The sequence below is a fragment of the Pan paniscus genome, chromosome 2 (assembly GCF_029289425.2).
Source record: "Pan paniscus chromosome 2, NHGRI_mPanPan1-v2.0_pri, whole genome shotgun sequence".
NCBI classification, from domain to species: Eukaryota; Metazoa; Chordata; class Mammalia; order Primates; family Hominidae; genus Pan; species Pan paniscus.
This window is the reverse complement of record NC_085926.1, coordinates 170,522,195-170,540,292: the sequence shown is the minus strand read 5'-3', so window position 1 is coordinate 170,540,292 and position 18,098 is coordinate 170,522,195. Positions and strand designations below refer to the sequence as shown.

Here is an 18,098-nt window from a genome sequence, read left to right as displayed (position 1 = left end):
GCTACTGCCCTTGACATATCCTGTAGACTATAGGAGGATTTTGGAGCTAAGCCAGTATTTTGGCAATGTGGAAACTACTTGTTTTCTGTGTTGATAGTAAAAAAAAAAAAAAAAAAAAAAAAAAATGTTTTGGAATTGGAAAGAGACAACCTTATCCTTTTTGCCCTTCCTGAGACTGAACTGCAGCCCTAGAGGTTTTCTGGGAGGAAAGAAACCAAATGTTTTAGGGTGACAGGGTTAGAGTGTTAAATCCGTCTGTGAGCTCTTTTATTTCTCTGAGCTAGATTTTGTTATGGAGTGGCAGTGAGGTTCTCCTCAGGTTTGCTTTGTAGCTTGTCATGAAATTCCTGGATATTTGAGGAAACAATTGGAAATTTTATAATTGTGCAATCTAATGAGAGAACCCTACTATTGCCTACTTATTTTGTGCTTTACAGGTTGGCTTAATAATTCCGTCCAGTACTTTGCTATGTGTAGAGGGTGCCACTGTGCTCCACATAGAACCCTTTAGGTCCATGCATGCCATCATGTGGGACAAAAGGTTTCCTCTACAAAAATAATGCTGAGTAAAAAAGGGAAGAAGGACAGGTACAGGAAAAATCCCTAGCCAGATGGGGATCCACCAAAGGTCTGGAACCTGAGCAAGTGCCCATTTTTATGGTTATTTCTTATGCGCTAAACAAGGGTAGATTATTCATGCCTCCCCTTTTAGATTATACAGGGTAACTTCCTGATGTTGCGGTGGCATTTGTAAACTGTCATGGTGCTGGTGGGAGTGTAGCTGTGAGGACCACCAGAGGTCACTCTCATTGCCATCTTGGTTTTGGTGGGTTTTATCCGGCTACTTTACTGCAACCTGTTTTATCAGCAAGGTCTCTATGACCTGTGTTTTGTGCTGACCTCCTGTCTCATCCTGTGACTTAGAATGCCTTAACCATCTGAGAATGCAGCCCAGTAGGTCTCAGCCTCATTTTACCCAGCCCCTATTCAAGACAGAGATGCTCTGGGTCACATACCTCTGACAAACTGACTTGCAAAATTCCTGTAAATTTATCATTTGGTTTGTGAGACCCAGCAAGAGCTGGTTTCAGCATACCAGTGAAGGGCATTGCCAAAGAGAATGGCAGGTTAAAAAAATGAAAAATGTTAGGCAAGTTATGCTTGACTGCAAGGGGTAGGGTGGTGAGAAATGAGGTTCCAATGTAGAGTGGGACCAGACTGGAATGCCAACTTTAGATTTTTCTTTTTTTCCTGTAAGAAACAGGAAGTCAGCAGAAGTTTTTAAGCAGGCAGGTAATGTGATCAGCCTTTCAGGGTAGAAACTCTGACAGCAGTATGCAGCAAGTTATAGAGAAAGACTGTTATCTAGAATTCAAGTTAGCAGGCAAGTGCAGAAAATAATGAGCATCTTAGCCAAGGCAGTAACGAGAGCGGGGGTGGAGCTGGGGTAGAACTAGGTCAGAAAACATTGGCAGGTGGAGTTAATAGGGTTTGATGAGGTGATTGGAAATCATGTGAGAGAAGAAGATGAGGACAATAGTAAGGTTTCTAGCTTAGAAGTTAGACTTATGGTTAGATAATTGAGAATTTGTGTCGTTAATTGCTCTAGGGGTGGAGAAGGGAGAGTAGGCCATATTAATTTTGAGGAGCTTGTAGGCTAGATCCTGGAGATGTTTGGAAATATGTATGGAAGCTTGAGAAAGATAGATCAAGGACTAGAAATCAGTATATGAATACAGGTCATAGGCTTTGAATTTAGTAGGCTGCTGGTAAATACTTCCTATTTGCCATGATAGTACATTGGCTTGCTCAAGGAAAGAAGGAATTGTGAAGTCGAATGAAATAAAAAATTGAACTTTTGAGAACATCATCATTTAAAGGGCCAGTGGTCAGGAGTGTAAGAACCAATCAATAAAAGACAAAAAGACAATAAAAATGGGGGGAGTGGGGGATGAACTGTCAGTGTGGCAAGAAAAACAAGAAACTGGAGAAGAGAGAATAAAGTTTCAAGAAAGCACAAGTTGTCAAATGTCTGCAGTGAGGCCAAGTGGGTCATTGGCATCGGCATTGGCATTGGGGTCAGGGGTTCATTGGTGAGCCTAACAGATAGTTTCATCAGATGTATGGAGCTGAAGCCGGATTGCAATGGATTACCTTCAAAGAGGGCAGTCTTTGAAAAGTCACTGTCTTTTTTTTTGGCCGGAGTCTCACTCTGTTGCCAGGCTGGAGTGCAGTGGTGCGATATTGGCTCACTGCAGTCTCTGCCTCCCGGTGTCAAGCAATTCTCCTGCGTCAGCCTCCCGAGTAGCTGGGATTACAGGCGCGCATCACCACGCCAGGCTAATTTTTGTATTTTTTAGTACAGACAGGGTTTCACCATGTTGGCCAGGATGATCTTGATCTCCTGACCTCATGATGCACCTGCCTCGGCCTCCCAAAGTGCTGGGATTACAGGCCTGAGCCACTGCGCCCAGCCAAAAAGTCACTATCTTCTTTAGGACAAAGACAGAACTGACATCCACAGAAATCAAATTCTATTTAGAGATATATCTTCTCACTTTGCCTCCTTGCCGTCTATAAATTACCTGTTATGAATTCTCCCTTCCATCTGCTTTCCAGATCCTATGTCCTCCTTCCTCTAGGATCTCAATTCACTCAATTCCTTTTACCTCTGTAACTTTGTCTCTCTCTTGACAAGCTCTTTCCCAAGAAGCACGCTCAAGTCTCTCCCAACTGTTCTAGTGCCTTCCTTATGTCTACAAACAGTGAACGTAATCTGCCTGCATTTACTCTCTCTCTTTCTTCAACTCCTGCTCACTTTGCAACCCATTACAATATGATTTTCAGCCCCATATCTTGGATGAAACTGTCCTTAATAGGTTCACCAGTGAACCCATAGCCAACACCAATGACCTACTTGGCCTCTCTGCAGACATTTGACAACTGCCTTCTTGAAATCTCTTCCCCCTTAATATCTCCAGTTTCTTGTTTCTGTTGCCACACTAACGATTTGTCCCTTTTCTCTCTTTTTCTCACTCCCTCTCTTGTTCTTTTTTGTCTTTTATTGATTGGTTTTTCCTGTCCTGCTCACCAGCTCTTTAAGTGATGGTGTTTCTGAAGCTTCCATTTTTTAATTTTATTCAACTTTACCTGAGCAAATTAACTTTCCCTCTCTGGTGGAATTTACCATGTGGCCTAAATCCTCCCAGAAATGGTGCTCAGCCCTGTGCTTTGATCAGAGTTGGGTTGGAGTAGAGATCCAGGCCTCAGCAAGTGAAGGTATGTTTTTGACCTTGTATTCTAGTTGAGAATAGGAAAGCGGACTTTGATACCTTGTGGGTTCTCTTTCTGTTCTTACTAGGTCAGGGCGGTGGGCAGAGGACTAAAGCGTGAACACCGCCCTGTGACCAGAAACATCTGTTTGCCTTTCCCCAACTCTCTCTCCTTCTCCAGCCTTCTGATCATGTATCAAAGGGGAAGCAGGAGGCTAGGGAAGAACCAGTAGCATACTGATACTCCATACACATAAATAACTTAGCACCTGGTCAAGTTTCAACATGAACCAACTACCTGGGTACAGAGCCAGTGCGCCACCAGATTTTACTGTCCGGTTCCACTGAGGCGTAATGAGTACCCTTATTCCCCTTCCATCTCCTTAGGTGGAATTCTTCCCCTAGATCCTGGAATGGTTATGGAGGCAAGTTTTAAGACCTCTAGAACTGTTCTAGATTACTTCAGCTAGCCAAGACAGGGTAACTTGCAGCCCACAGGGCCCTTAACACAGTTCTGTGTGTTCCTGGATTTCCCAGCTACTTCTAAAGAGGTTTCAGGAAACTTTGTTACTTTCAGGTTACTTGAGTGAATCTGAATCTTTACTTCATTAAAACTCAATTCACCTCAGCTGGTACTGCGTCCGGGCAGTCTCTTTGGACAGCCTCTGTATTTTCTCTCCTAGGCTTGGTTCCATACCTCTACTTTAAGGTCCATCTCTTAATTGAACATTAAACATTAATATTTTAATTAAATTCTCATATTTTCATGCAGATAAATAAATGTTCCATGAGATTGTAGATTTTTTCTTACAATAGGCACAATTAGAGCAAAATATAAAGAGAATTAAAAAGCTGATGGACTGAATGAAGTGACCGTAGTGGAAAAATTGGAGAGTCACTGACATAGAATACAAACCTTCGAATGTGAAGAACGGATCAGGTAGTGAGTTAGAATCGATGCTTTAAGTGTTAATGTTGCTGGTTCCTGTTGAAACTTGACCAGATGCGAAGTCATTGATGTGTATGGGTTATCAGTGTGCTGCTGGTTCTTCCCCAGCTGCCTCCTTCCCCTTCAATATGACCATACAAATAAGCTTTTTAAAGATCACTGTTGTACATCTTTTTTAACCTGCAACAATTTCAGGACTTGATAATCCATGTGGAACTAATAACAAATGTGCATAATAGGAAAAACGATAGTCTCAGCTTCCCTAGAAACATTGGAATATCTGTCGCTGGGCTCACTTTTTTACGCAATGATCTTCTGGAGCAGAGGTGTAATATCAGTGATAACTGACTCATAAAGGGCTTCTTATGTGACAGGCACTGTTCTAGGTGCCTTAGTTTTCAGTCTTCACAACAATCTTTTGAGGTCATGTGTATAATTACTTCCATTTTGTGGATGGGAGATTGAGGTACAGAGAGGTTTGGTCATTTGCCCAGGAGCCCAGCGCTGGTAAGTGAGGAGCTGGGATTTTAGCCCAGGTGCTCTGGCTCTGGATTCTATGCCACAGACTTCTGTGCTGTGCATGCCTCCTTTAGATTGAACCTGTTATTGCCATGCTCCTCTTGCCTCCATTTTGCTTGTATACCTTACCTACCCATAGGTGTTTTGAGTTAAAACACTTTCCAGGCCGGGCGCGGTGGCTCACGCCTGTAATCCCAGCACTTTGGGAGGCCAAGGCGGGAGGATCATGAGGTCAGGAGATCGAGACCATCCTAGCCAGCACAGTGAAACCTTGTCTTTACTAAAAATACAAAAATTAGCTGGGCGTGGTGGCATGTGCCTGTAATCCCAGCTACTCGGGAGACTGAGGCAGGAAAATCGCTTGAACCAGGGAGTCGGAGGTTGCAGTGAGCCAAGATCGCGCCATTGCACTCCAGCCTGGCAACAAAGGGAGACTCTGTCTCAAAAAAAAAAAACAAAAACAAAAACAAAAAAACCAAAAACAGAACAACAACAACAACAAAAACAAACCACTTTCCAATACTTGCATCTTAGTTCCAGCCCTTTTCCTTGTTAGCCATACCTATGATGGGACATCATCTAACATGTAATTGACGGCTAGACACCTTACTGGATTTCTTCCCCAGACAGAGGTAATTCCTTTCTTCTCTGAGCTTGTGCAACCCTTTATCTAGGCCTTTCTTACCACTTACTGCTTAGCTAACTAACATCAGCTATTCATTTGCAAGCCTTGGTTCTCCTCTATTACTCTAAGTTTCAGATGATTCTCTTTCTCCCCTACAAAGTTCTCTGCCCATAGGGTATACTTCATAATTTCTATGTTGACTTAGTCAACAGAGACCAACCCCATATATAAACATAACTAATTTATATATTCATAAACAGAGCACAGTTTCTGCTTGGTTTCCTTTGATTCTTGTTTGTCCTTTGATCTTCAGCCATCAGACCTGGGTAGGGAGCCAGTGCCCCACCGGATTTCTTTGTCTGGTTCCACTGAGGTGTAATGAGTACCCTTTATCCCCTTCCATCTCATTAGGCAGAATTCTTCCCCTAGATCCTGGAATGGTTATGGAGGCAAGTTTTAAGACCTCTAGCACTGCCCTAGCTTACTTTAGCCAAGATGGAGTAATTTACAGCCCATTAGGCCCTTAAAACTTGGCTTGCTTCTGTGTTCTCCTGGAGTTTCCCAGCTCCTTCTAAAGAGGTTTCAGGAGGCTGGGTGCAGTAGCTAACATCTGTAATCCCAACACTTTGGGAGGCCAAGACGGGTGGATCACTTCAGGTCAGGAGTTCAAGACCAGCCTGGGCAACATAGTGAAACCCTGTATCTACTAAAAAAAAAAAAAAAAAAAAAAAAAAAAATTAGCCAGGTGTGGTGGTAGGCATCTGTAATCCCAGCTATTTGGGAGGCTAAGGCAGGAGAATCGCTTCAACCAGGGAGGCAAAGGTTGTAGTGAGCCAAGATTATGCCACTGCTTTCCAGTATGGGCAACAGAGTGAGACTCTGTCTAAAAAAAAGAAATAGAGGTTTCAGGAAACTTTATTACTTCCAGAATGTTACTTGTGTGACTCTGAATCTGATTTCATAAGCTCAGGGACATATAACTTGATCTATATTTTAAGCCTTCATCCTTTAGGTAGGAAACTTATTCCCAGTGAGTTTAGGAATTCCCACTCATCACTATTTGCTTTTAGGTTTTGGAGGATCTTATACAGTGCTGAGGCATTGTGGTTTGGGGAAGCCATCTGGGTATCACTCATCCTCAGCCCACATCACTGTTCCACCTGATCCTTGGTGTTTGATCCTTACAGTTTGTCCTGAGATATCCTTTGTTCTTATCTGTAAGACAGTAGATCTTTCAAATCCATTAGCACACATTTCTATTCCTGTTGAACTCTTGGGTACATATAATGGGCTGTGGAGAAAAGATAGATTGTCTTAGGTCCATCTGCAAGACATTCATGCAGACCCTGCTACATTTATGCTTTCACTGGGCACACAGAATCATTCTGTTTTTCCCTCACAAGCTGGAGCCTGGGGCTCTAAGGCCATTTGAGGCATTATCTTTCTAGACATACCTTGCATCTACTCTTCCCTAAGGTCTTGCCTCTTTCCAGGGTTCTGTCTGGGTATGAGGCACAGGTCAGCTGCTTCAGATTCTGCAGACCTATCTGGGAGTTTTTGCACCCCAGGGTTCTTTTTTCATTGGCTCCCAGATATTTATCATTACCGCCCTCATTTCCTCTGCAACACTTTCTCTTCCCCTCTTCTACCATCTAGCCTGGGAAATCACTTTCTATTCTAGGAGACTTCTTATTCGTCATGTAATCTTCTAAATCAATGCCTATTTTTTAAAAGATTCTCGGCCGGGCGCGGTGGCTCATGCCTGTAATCCCAGCATTTTGGGAGGCCGAGGTGGGTGGATCACTTGAGGCCAGGAGTTCGAAACCAGCCTTGCCAATGTGGCAAAACCCTGTCTCTACTAAAACTACAAAATGTAGCCAGGAGTGGTGGTGCATGCCTGTAATCTCAGCTACTTGGGAGGCGGAGGTTTCAGTGAGCCGAGATCACGCCACTGCATTCCATCCTGGGTAACAGAGCGAGACTCTACCTCAAAAAAAAAAAAAGATTCTCCAAAAGATACAGGCTTTTAAAAATCCAAAGGAAGGAAGGAACTCCCGTTTCTTTGCTTTTTTTTCTCATAGCCATTCAAAGAAGTAACAACTATAGAAAGGTGTGGCTACTGAATTTATTTTCTGGGCAGTATGGTAGGAGGGGAGTAATGTGAAGAACTAAGGGAAAGATATTTGAGGAAAAAAAAGGTAATATTCATGAGTTTATCATTGATATCATATAGACATGCAAATGTTATCGCATACTGGATAGGGCTCAGAGCAGCTTCCATGGCCCACACTGATTTACACCAGCATTTCTAGGCAATTCTGTAAGTCCTGCAGCCCCTCAAGGTTTTAGAAATCCAGCTTCTGTACTGGCTCCTTAATGTCTAAGCTTCTGTTCTCTTCTCTCTTAAGCAAGATAATAGTACCTACCTCACAGAATAGTAGCCAGAATTCAGCAACCTACCCTAGCACTCACTGTAGGCACTCTGGCAGTGATAGCTATTATTTGTAATAGTACCAAGAAAAGTAATTAACAACAGGTTACTGTTCATATCAATTTTCAAGTTTTCAAACAGTCTTGATATTGGCTCTAGTATAACTCTAATTTATCAATACAATTGTAAACATTAGCACAGTTTTTCTTGTAGCAGTTTTCTAAATTCTTTTTCTACTCATCTACCTACCCTTTCATATTCCTGTCTTTTACCCTGCATAAACAAATTGTCCCTTTTTTTTTTTTTTTGAGGCAGAGTCTCGCTCTGTCATCCAGGCTGGAGTGCAGTGGCACAATGTCGGCTCACTGCAACATCTGCCTCCCGGGTTCAAGCGATTCTCTTACCTCAGCCTCCTGAGTAGCTGGGATTACAGGCATGTGCCACCATGCCTGGCTATTTTTTTTTTTTTTTTTTTTTTTTGAGACGGAGTCTCACTCTGTCGCCCAGGCTGGAGTGCAGTGGCGCAGTCTCGGCTCACTGCAAGCTCTGCCTCCTGGGTTCATGCCATTCTCCTGCCTCAGCCTCCCGAGTAGCTGGGACTACAGGCGCCCGCCACCATGCCCGGCTGATTTTTTTTTTTTTTGTATTTTTAGTAGAGACAGGTTTTCACCGTGTTAGCCAGGATGGTCTCGATCTCCTGACCTCATGATCCGCCCATCTTGGCCTCCCAAAGTGCTGGGATTACAGGCGTGAGCCATCGCACCCGGCCCCAGCTAATTTTTATATTTTTAGTAGAGATGGGGTCTCACCATGTTGGCCAGGCTGGTCTCGAGCTCCCGACCTCAGGTGATCTGCCTGCCTTGGCCTCCCAAAGTGCTGATATTATAGGCATGAGCCACTGCACCCAGCCAAATTGTCCCTTTTCTAATCAGCACTTCTACCCCCACACCACTGTGTTGCTATTGTAAACAATGCAGATGGTTGTTCAAGTATTCTGTGAATGCAAGCAAAACATAAGCTAACATGGAGAGATGTTTCTGGAAAGGTATGAACAAATTGAGTCAAACCCGCATGTACTCAGAGCATGCATTACATAAAGGAAACTCGAGGTGGGCTCTCTTACAAAATGTACAGTCTTCTCATATCTGTCGTATAAAGACAATTCACTTGTTTTATAGCTTCATATAGTTAAAGAAACTCATGTAATTTGTCTCAAGTGTTTAAGAAAGTCTTCATTTAATTAAAAAGAAAAGTACAGTTCATAATATAACAGAGCCAGGTCTGCCATTTCTTTGTTCATATTTCGTCGTTTCGTGCCGGTCAAACTACCTGTCCTGTGACAAGCGGAATGGAGCTTACATGTTCCCTATTAATTGATAATGGTGTTAACAAGGGTTTATTATATCTACTCTAGAAGCTTTGGAAATACAGTGATTCTTAGCTATTCCCTGGCAGCTCTCAATATTCTCTAAATTAGACTAACATTTTACCACAAAACTTGAATGGTAATTGCCTTCTTCCAATTTACCAAAGAACTTAAGTTGATAGTTAGAATCCTCTGTGCAGTACATGTGTGAACACATATGTGCATGTACACATGCATAAATTAGTATCAAAGACATGAACAGTTTTAACTTGTTCAGTAAATTGGGCAGCTGATGTCAGGGCACATGTAGAAGTTGAATTTTCTTAATATTCATGAGCTCTGCTGCTGCTTATACTTGCCAGCGAATAATATTAAAGGAATTCCTAAAATAGCTATTTTAGGAATTGTTTGATTAATCGCCTCTTGTTCTTGTTTTTCATTAACATTTGCTAATGCTGTTTAATATAGTGCTTTCTAACTCTTTTCATGACAGGACATATAGATATGTGTGTGTGTGTATATATATATGTGTATATATATATATGTATATATAAAATATACACACACAGTTATAATGTTTATTTGGGACACTGGGGTAAAGGGCTCAGGAATTTGCCTAGAGGCTGAGGCGATGAGCACACACGGACCCTCTTCAAGGTGTACCGTCGTACCCTGTGCACAGCCTGAGAAGCTGTAAGGTGCCACATCGCAGACATCATATAGTCCTGATTTCTGCTAGCCACATTGTTTCCTTGATCTTATGATCATTAATCACCAGTGTTCTGTTTCATCGTCTACAAAAGAGCACTGTTACTCTCCAGCTGTTCCCCTTCCTGATGAACTTGCGAAAGTGGAGAGAAGGAAATAAACTCAGAAGTGTCTTTGCTTGGTGGGTAAATTAGGTCTCCTTGCTATGTTCCTTCTGCAACCAAATAACTTTCTGCGAACACTTAATGCAGAGCTTGATACCCTGAGGGTTCAGAAGGGAAGAGACCATCAGGCAGTATGGTCTTTGCCTCATTTCTAAAAAGCTTCTGGTTATATCTGAGCTGAGCTGCTTCTAAATGCCAGGGCCTCCCTTGACCATGTTTCTTTTTTCTCACACGCTCCTTTCAAAAGGACAAGACACACTTAAAGATACAATTAAATATATTGAAGTTACAAAGCAATGTAAAGAAATTAAACAACAAGACACACTCAAATATATAAGTTACAAAGGAATTTAAAGAAATTAAAGTAAATAGAACATTTTCCTCTTTTATTTGCATTGAAATGAAGTATTATTTCTTTACTCCTAGTATGTTATTGGAACTGTGATATACTTATTTAGAAAAAAAAGGTACTGAATCCTGGAATTCAAACCTAATCTTAGGTTTGAGTCCCAGAACTACCACTTATCCAATGAAATGAACAAGCATAGTTATTGTTTAAGCCTTCTCAATAAAATGGGACTGATGATAGCTGAGGAGATCTCATGTATGAAAATATTTTGTCCAAAAGCAAAAGGTAAATACAATTGGTTTTTGTAGTAAAAGGGCTCAATGAGCCCTCCAGTCCAGTGGCAGCTGCTTGTAGGAATTCAGACATTCAGTTGGTGAGGGCAGCTCTGGTGATGCCAAGTTGACGTGCGCCCTCCCTCTTTATTTCCTCCCTCGCCCTGCAGAGTAACCTGATCCACTACCTGGGACTGAGCCATCACCTGCTGGCACTGAATTTTATCATTGTTTCTTTTGGCAAAAAAAGCGCGTGGTCTTCCGCCCGAGTGAAGGTGACCGACACAGACTTTGATGGTGTGGAAGTCAGAGTGTTTGAAGGCCCTCCGAAGCCCGAAGAGCCACTGAAACGCAGCGTCGTTTATATCCACGGAGGAGGCTGGGCCTTGGCAAGTGCAAGTACGTCCTGGTCACCTTCAGATGGTTTGTTGTTGTGGTTGGCCTTGGGGGAGATGTGTAATTGAGTTTGGCTTTCTTAGTGGGAAAGAAGGGGACCATTTATCTTGGTTCCCCTGGATGGTCCCAGTTACCCCTGTTGTCCCAGCAAAATTATTACTAGTGCCCCCTTTTCACTCTCAGAAGGGTCCTGGTTTGGGTGATAGATTAAATGGTTATCCTTTGTAAAGGTTTTTTGCTTGTTTGTTTGTCAATTCAGGTAGACTGTTGTAAAAATATTTCCTATGATCTAAATCACAGACTAACTTATTGTGCAGTGCTGATGCAGCTTTCTGCACCAAAACAAGCTGAAGTTTCACCAGGCACGCATATAGGGAATTATCTGTGCTTCTTTTGCCAACTTGTGTTTTGAAGATATATTTCTATGAAATAGACCAGGTATTCCTTAATACACATGTTAACATTTTATCTGCTTATGAAAGCAAAGGTTAAAATATATGCAACCATTCAAAGGAAACAATCTTGCAAAGTTCAAGAGTATTTTCTTTAGATTTGGATGATTTTTATGAGTAGAACACATTCAAAATGGCAGGCAGCCAAACAGAGCCGCCCAGAAGAGAACCTCCCAAGGCGGAATTCGGGGTCTTGTCTCTGCTAATAAATGATCATGGAGCTACTTCCTCAACTTCAGTCCAGAGCTTTTGGCATCCCCTTAGTTTAAAAGCAATGGCAACTTGTTTTGTTTATTTTATCATTATGTGATTTTTTTTTAAAAGCAACAAAGGTCAAAAGGTTTGACTTTTTCTAGTAATCTTATTTAATTCCATATGCGTTGTTTATTCTTTTATTCAGTGATTTTTTTTCACATTTTCAATAGCTGTTCAGGAGTATGTAGGTTTGCCTGAGACCAAGGGGTTTGCTGGGCTGCAGGTCTTTCAGTGCAAAAGCTCAAACAGTTGTGGGCAAGTCTGGACCATTGGTCAGTCTAAGGTGTGCTCGGGTGTAGGGATACAAAAATGAATAAGAAGGAGTTTCTGCCTTGAAAGAGATTGAATCTGTAGCATTGGACGCTTGCCAGGAAAAACATTGTACTGGAGGACAGCAAGTATGGGTGCCAGGAATGGGATGGATGACAAGAGTCAGCCTGGCTGGCCTTTTCTGCATAATTTTGACTGATCACTTCTGCCTGAGGAAGAACTTGAGCAGGTGGAGGTGACAGGTGTCTATGTAATTCTTAAGCTTCTGATTCTAAGACTGCCTTGGAAACCCTATAAATAAGGAAATATTTGGCTCTCAGTTGGCACAATATAGATCTTAATTTACTGAGAGCAACTAAGAATTAAATTCTTACATATTAAATTGGTTCTGTTACTGCAGACCTTTGGAATCCTCTAAGAAATGCTAAGACTTCCTAAAATTCTAGTTTTTTATGTGTTCATTTAAAGAAAGTACCATATTCTTCAAATTGATCACTTTACTGAACTGCAGCAAATGAAGTGTTAAAAGAGCAAAATTTTAAAAATTAATTTATTATTTTTAGACATAAGATCTCACTCTGTCACCCAGGCCAGAGTACAGTGGCTCTATCACAGCTCATTGTAACCTCAAACTCTTGGGCTCAAGTAATCCCCCTTCCTCAGCCTCCCAAGCAGCTGGGACTGCAGGCGTGCACCACTATGCCTGGCTAATTAAAAAAATTTTTTTTATAGAGGCAGCATCTGGCTATGTTGCTCAGGCTGGTCTCAAACTTCTGACCTCAAATGATCTCCTTCCTTAGCCTCCTGAAGTGCTGAGATTACAGGCATGAGCCACCACTCCCAGCCTAAAATTGCATGATTCTAAGGAAGAGACTGCTTATTTGCTGTGATTTTTTTTCCAGAAAGATATATACATTTGAAGAGCTATAAAATCAGGATTAATTTGGTGCATTTCATATAGTCCGTTATGAAATATTTAGATAGTAATATATTCAAAACTAAACTATGCATTTCCTGTTATATAGTAGTTGCATGTTATTAGAAATCAGATTTAATTTTTCATGTGTACATGTAACCCTATTATTTGTTCACATTTGCTTTTTATTATTTGTTTTTAGTATTAGCTCCAAGCCTATAAACAATTCACACTTAGCAGAATTTATGAGTGGACAGTATTAAATGACCTGTTTTGTAATGATTGTTCCCTTTGTGTCTTTTAGAAATCAGGTATTATGATGAGCTGTGTACAGCAATGGCTGAGGAATTGAATGCTGTCATTGTTTCCATTGAGTAAGTAATTAATGCTAGTCATAGAAAATTTTTCTTATAAGGGAATTCTAGATAACAGTCTAGTTACTTTGTTTTACAAGTGATAAAGTAAAAAATAAAGGTCTGGAGTTGGCAAAGAGATATGCCCAAAGTCACACTCAGCATAATCAGAAAAATGATTTCTGATGTAACAAAATTTATTGAACTAGCTTTATAACACTTCAAATTACCTTTTCACCGTTAGTTTTGAAAACTGAAAAAAGGATTAACTAAAAACCTAGAGAAGTATGCAATCAGTTACCTGCAACATGTAACTTTTTAAATCTAAAAAGTAGTAAGGATTTTAAGAGAATCTCTTCTACAGCCAAGAGTTGAAAAAGTTGCTCTCTTAGAGTCAGGTTCTATGACTTGTGCCTTGGGAACAGAAATACGTGTTCAACAAATTTTAATGGTGTGGTTAGTAGTAATAGTAGTAATATTAATATTTTGGGTTGTCTCTGTCAGTTCTGTATAAGCCACTTTTCTGGGCAACTAAGAAGAATGTGAATAATAATTATAATAATTTTGATGATAATAATAATACAACACAAAAATCACGCCATCTTTTTTGTACCAGGCATTGTGCGAATGCTTTTGCACACGTGTCTCTTCTTCTTTAGGTCTTTTTTAGATACCATCCTCTCAGCCAAGCCTTTTTTTGACAAGCCTTTGTGAAATTGCAAGCCACGTTCCTCTGTTTCATTTCTCTCCAAAGCTATCATCAATATCTGACAAACCACATATTTGACTTATTATGTTTATTGTAATAAGTGGAAATAGACAATATGAATTTTATAAAGGCAAACGTTTCAGGATTGTTGTTTGTTTTGTTTATTGCTGAATCATTAGTGCCTGGAAACATCCCTGGCATATGGTGAGCATTCAGTAAATATTTATGGAATGAATGAATGAAGCACCTTAATTCTCATATAAAACATCCAAGATATTTTGATATCTTTTTCATAAGTGAGGAAATTGAGACCCAAGAAGCTAAGTGATGTGCATAAGGCCAGATAGCTAGCTCATCGCATAGATGGGGTAGGGGAATAAGTCAGATAGTTCCCGAGGTCTCTGGACCTTTTTGATCCAGTTTCAGGCCACTATTGAAGGGAGCTTATAATGCTGAGTGGCAGGGCCATGACGCCAACCACTTTTTCTTGCCCCAGGCTCATTCAGTTCTCTTCTTCCCTCTGCCTCTCTGTCAGCTATCCTCCTGTTCATGGTGCACCACCTCCTTGTTCCTACTCCAGATTTGAGTGGATCTTTTCTTCTACAGTCTCTTGGAAGGGGCTGCTCAGAGTCACTGAGGCAGTTCTGACCCTGTTGACAGAAGCCCTAGAGTCACCAAAAAGCCCTAGAGTCACCCCAAAGCCCTAGAGTCACTCAAAAGCCCTAGAGTCACCCAAAAGCCCTAGAGTCACCCCAAAGCCCTAGAGTCACTTAGAAGCCCTAGAGTCACCCAAAAGCCCTGCAGTCACCCAAAAGCCCTGCAGTCACCCAAAAGCCCTAGAGTCCAGACAGCTGGAGCCAAATCTGCTGAGGAAGCAGCCACCGCACCTGGACCTTTCTGGACTCTCAGCAAGGCCTACCAGATTACTCAAGGGTTGTCAGTGCAGTTTGGTAATACAGGAACCGTCAAGGAAATGATTTGGGCAGTTGGCCTGAGCAGCTGGCCAGAGGAAAGCACAGGGGATGTTTAAGGAGACAAGGCCCTACAGCTCGGTGTTGAGGAACAAGCTTCAGGGGCCATTCAGTTGGTTTCTTGTGTAGCCTCAGCTCCTTGCAGGCCTGAGAAAAGGAGGGAAGCTGGGCTTGCTTCAGTTGGCGCCGTGCAGATTTTCCATTTACCACAGGGCCTACCCTCCGGGCTTCAATATCACTACTTGGCCACATGCCCTAAACCGTTCCTCCATTCCCTTCTCCCCTTATCAGCATCTGTCTCAAGTAAAATGGGTATTGCAAGGCTTATCATAAGACACAGAAGAATAAGATATATTTAAGATGATTTTTTTTGAAAACGGCTAAAATTTAGAAGGGACTGCTTTGATTTAAACTTTGCATTGTTCCTAATCTATACAACATGGTGTCCAGATGGGAGGCATGAGCATATGGCAGTCAAGTTCCATCACTCATGACTGTGTGACCTCAAGCAGGTCATTTAAACTCATGTGCAAAATGGGGTTGAGAACCCTTCCTGTATGTTTAGAATGTGAGCTACTGGGAAAACAGTGAGGTATGGTGGTGTGCCTTACTTGAGAGGCTGAGGTACAAAGATTACTTGAGCCCAGGAGTTCAAGTCCAGCCTAGGCAACACAGGGAGACCCTATTTTTTAAAAAACAAAGCAAAGGCCAGGCGCGGTGGCTCATGACTGTATCCCAGCACTTTGGGAGGCTGAGGCAGGTGGATCACCTGAGGTGTTCGAGACCAGCCTGATCAACAACATGGAGAAACCCCATCTCTACTAAAAATACAAAATTAGCCTGGCATGGTGGCGCATGCCTGTAATCCCAGCTACTGGGGAGGCTGAGGTAGGAGAATCACTTGAACCCGGGAGGCGGAGGTTGCAGTGAGCCGAGATTGAGCCATTGCACTCCAGCCTGGGCAACAAAAGCGAAACTCTGTCTCAAAAAACAAACAAACAAACAAACAAAGCAAAAACAAAAGAATGTGAACTCCTGGAAACAGAAATCACGTCTTCCTTCCTTTGCATCTCCAGAACCCAGTGCAAGGCTTGGAGTGTGCATGCTAGGTAAAGGCATGCTGAGTTGGGATAATGACTGCAGAGAATTGTCATGAGAATCATTTTAGACAATTGATATAAGAGGAGTTCAGATATTCAAAAGCACTAGCTGAGTCTGGAGGATTATTGCTCTATCTAGCCTATAGAATGAAAAGGACAACTTACGCGTTTATCAGCATGTTTGGAACTCACAGTACTTTTTTTTTTTTTTTTTTTTTTGTAGAAATAGCGAGATAGTAATCCTTGTTAAGATTCAGGCTAACCCAAGAGCACTTTATAACCTATGCTCTAGTTGAGGTACAGCCAACATTATATGATCATGATGTTTCTCTTGGAAACGATGTTCAGGCCTGGTGTAGTGGCTCACACCTGTAATCCCAACACGTTGGGAGGCTGAGGCAGGTGGATCACTTGAGTCCAGGAGTTCAAAACCAGCCTGGACAATATGGTAAAACCCTGTCTTACAAAAAAGTTAAAAAACAATTAGCCAGGCATGGTGGTGCATGCCTGTAGTTCCAGCTACTCGAGAGGCTGGGTTGGAAAGACTGCTTGAGCATAGGAGATCAAGGCTGCAGTGAGCTGAGATTGCGCCACTGCACTCCAGCCTGGGTGACAGAGAAAGACCCTGTCTCAAAACAAAACAAAACAAAAAAATAGAAAAAAAAAGCAGTTCAGAGCGGGATCTCCGTGGCTCGCTTCTTTCTTCTTTCTTTTATTCCATAAATATTTACTGGATTCCTGTTTTGTGCCAGTTACCGTGTTAAATGCTGGTGACATAACAATGTAAGAATGACTTAATTCCTGCCCTCATAGAGTTTATGATCTAGAAGAGAAAGACCTTGAACAAGTAATGTTAAAAGTGTGATAAGTGATGGGAAGTAGAAGGGCAAGTAGTAACAGAGACATCTAACAGGCAAGATCTTACCTCGTTTACAGGGTCAGAAAAGGTGTCTTAAAGAAAGTGATGTTTGGATGAAACCCCTAAGAATGAGCAGAACCTCATTAGAAAAAGTGGATTTGTCATGGAAGACCAAAGTGGTGTAGTAAGAGGGCTTGGGAGGGGAGGGACGAGGCAGAGAGCAGTGAGGGAATGAAATGTGAGAGAAGACAGACGGAGGGACGACTGAGGAAAACAGAAGTAAGTGTGGATGATTCCAAGAGTCTTTAGGAGGATGGTGGACGCTTGGTTCTTCTGGAGCTCCGCCTTCTAGAAGAGAGGCTGTCTGGAGCCAGCAGCTCCTTGCCTTGAGGCCCTCTAGAGTGGGTAGTGGCGTCATGGCTTTGCTATTCTTTCATGTGGGTTATGGCACTGGGGAAGGTTTTTATCTGAGGAAGCTGGTGGGCAGGGGTTCCAGCAGCCTTGGTAATGGAATCACCTCTTATGAGCACCAGGAGTTGGGACTCCATGATTCATGTCACTCATGCTGGCTCAAGGGTCTGGGGACAGACCAAATGACTGATAGGTGAAGTCCTTGAGTACAAAAACTACTTAAAAGCCATGTCTCCTACTCAGTAGCTTCTACAACGCTATACTATTTTTACATATTAATTGCACAATAAGTATTTGTTAAATACATTACAATGTTTATCTTATATCTAAGATTTGCAGATGTATCCTCATTTATACAATCTAGAATATAAAAGGTCTTATATTTATAAATTTCAGTGCAGTTTAACTATAATAGAGTATTTTTTTACCTCTAGTTTGTGTATTTTTTATTTATTTATTTTTGAGACAGAGTCTCACTCTGTTGCCTAGGGTGGAGTGCAATGGTGCAGTTTTGGAGAAACAGTCATCCATCCACATTCCTTCCCCTCGAGCACAGTTTTATTATATGTTCTTTTAATGAAAAGGAAGCTTCTGGGTGGGATGCAGTGGCTCACACCCGTAATTCCAGCACTTAGGGAGGCAGAGGTGAGAGGATTGCTTGTGGCCAGGAATTTGAGGCTGCAGTGAGTTATGATGGTGTCACTGCACTCAAGCCTGGGTGACAGAGCAAGACTGTCTCTTAAAGGGGACA

General features: G+C 41.9%; 1 protein-coding gene across 2 annotated transcripts in view; it reads left to right on the top strand.

The window, feature by feature from the left end:
* NCEH1 (neutral cholesterol ester hydrolase 1) overlaps positions 1 to 18,098 on the top strand; it is an 89,186-nt gene that overhangs the window by 53,572 nt on the left and 17,516 nt on the right. The window contains exons 2-3 of one of the 2 annotated variants that reach the window (XM_003831946.6): positions 10,826 to 11,054; positions 13,249 to 13,318. In XM_003831946.6, the coding sequence (XP_003831994.1) occupies positions 10,826 to 11,054; positions 13,249 to 13,318 (299 nt within the window). The remainder of the gene's footprint in view (positions 1 to 10,825; positions 11,055 to 13,248; positions 13,319 to 18,098) is intronic. The other variant, XM_034957726.3, reaches the window with a different exon arrangement.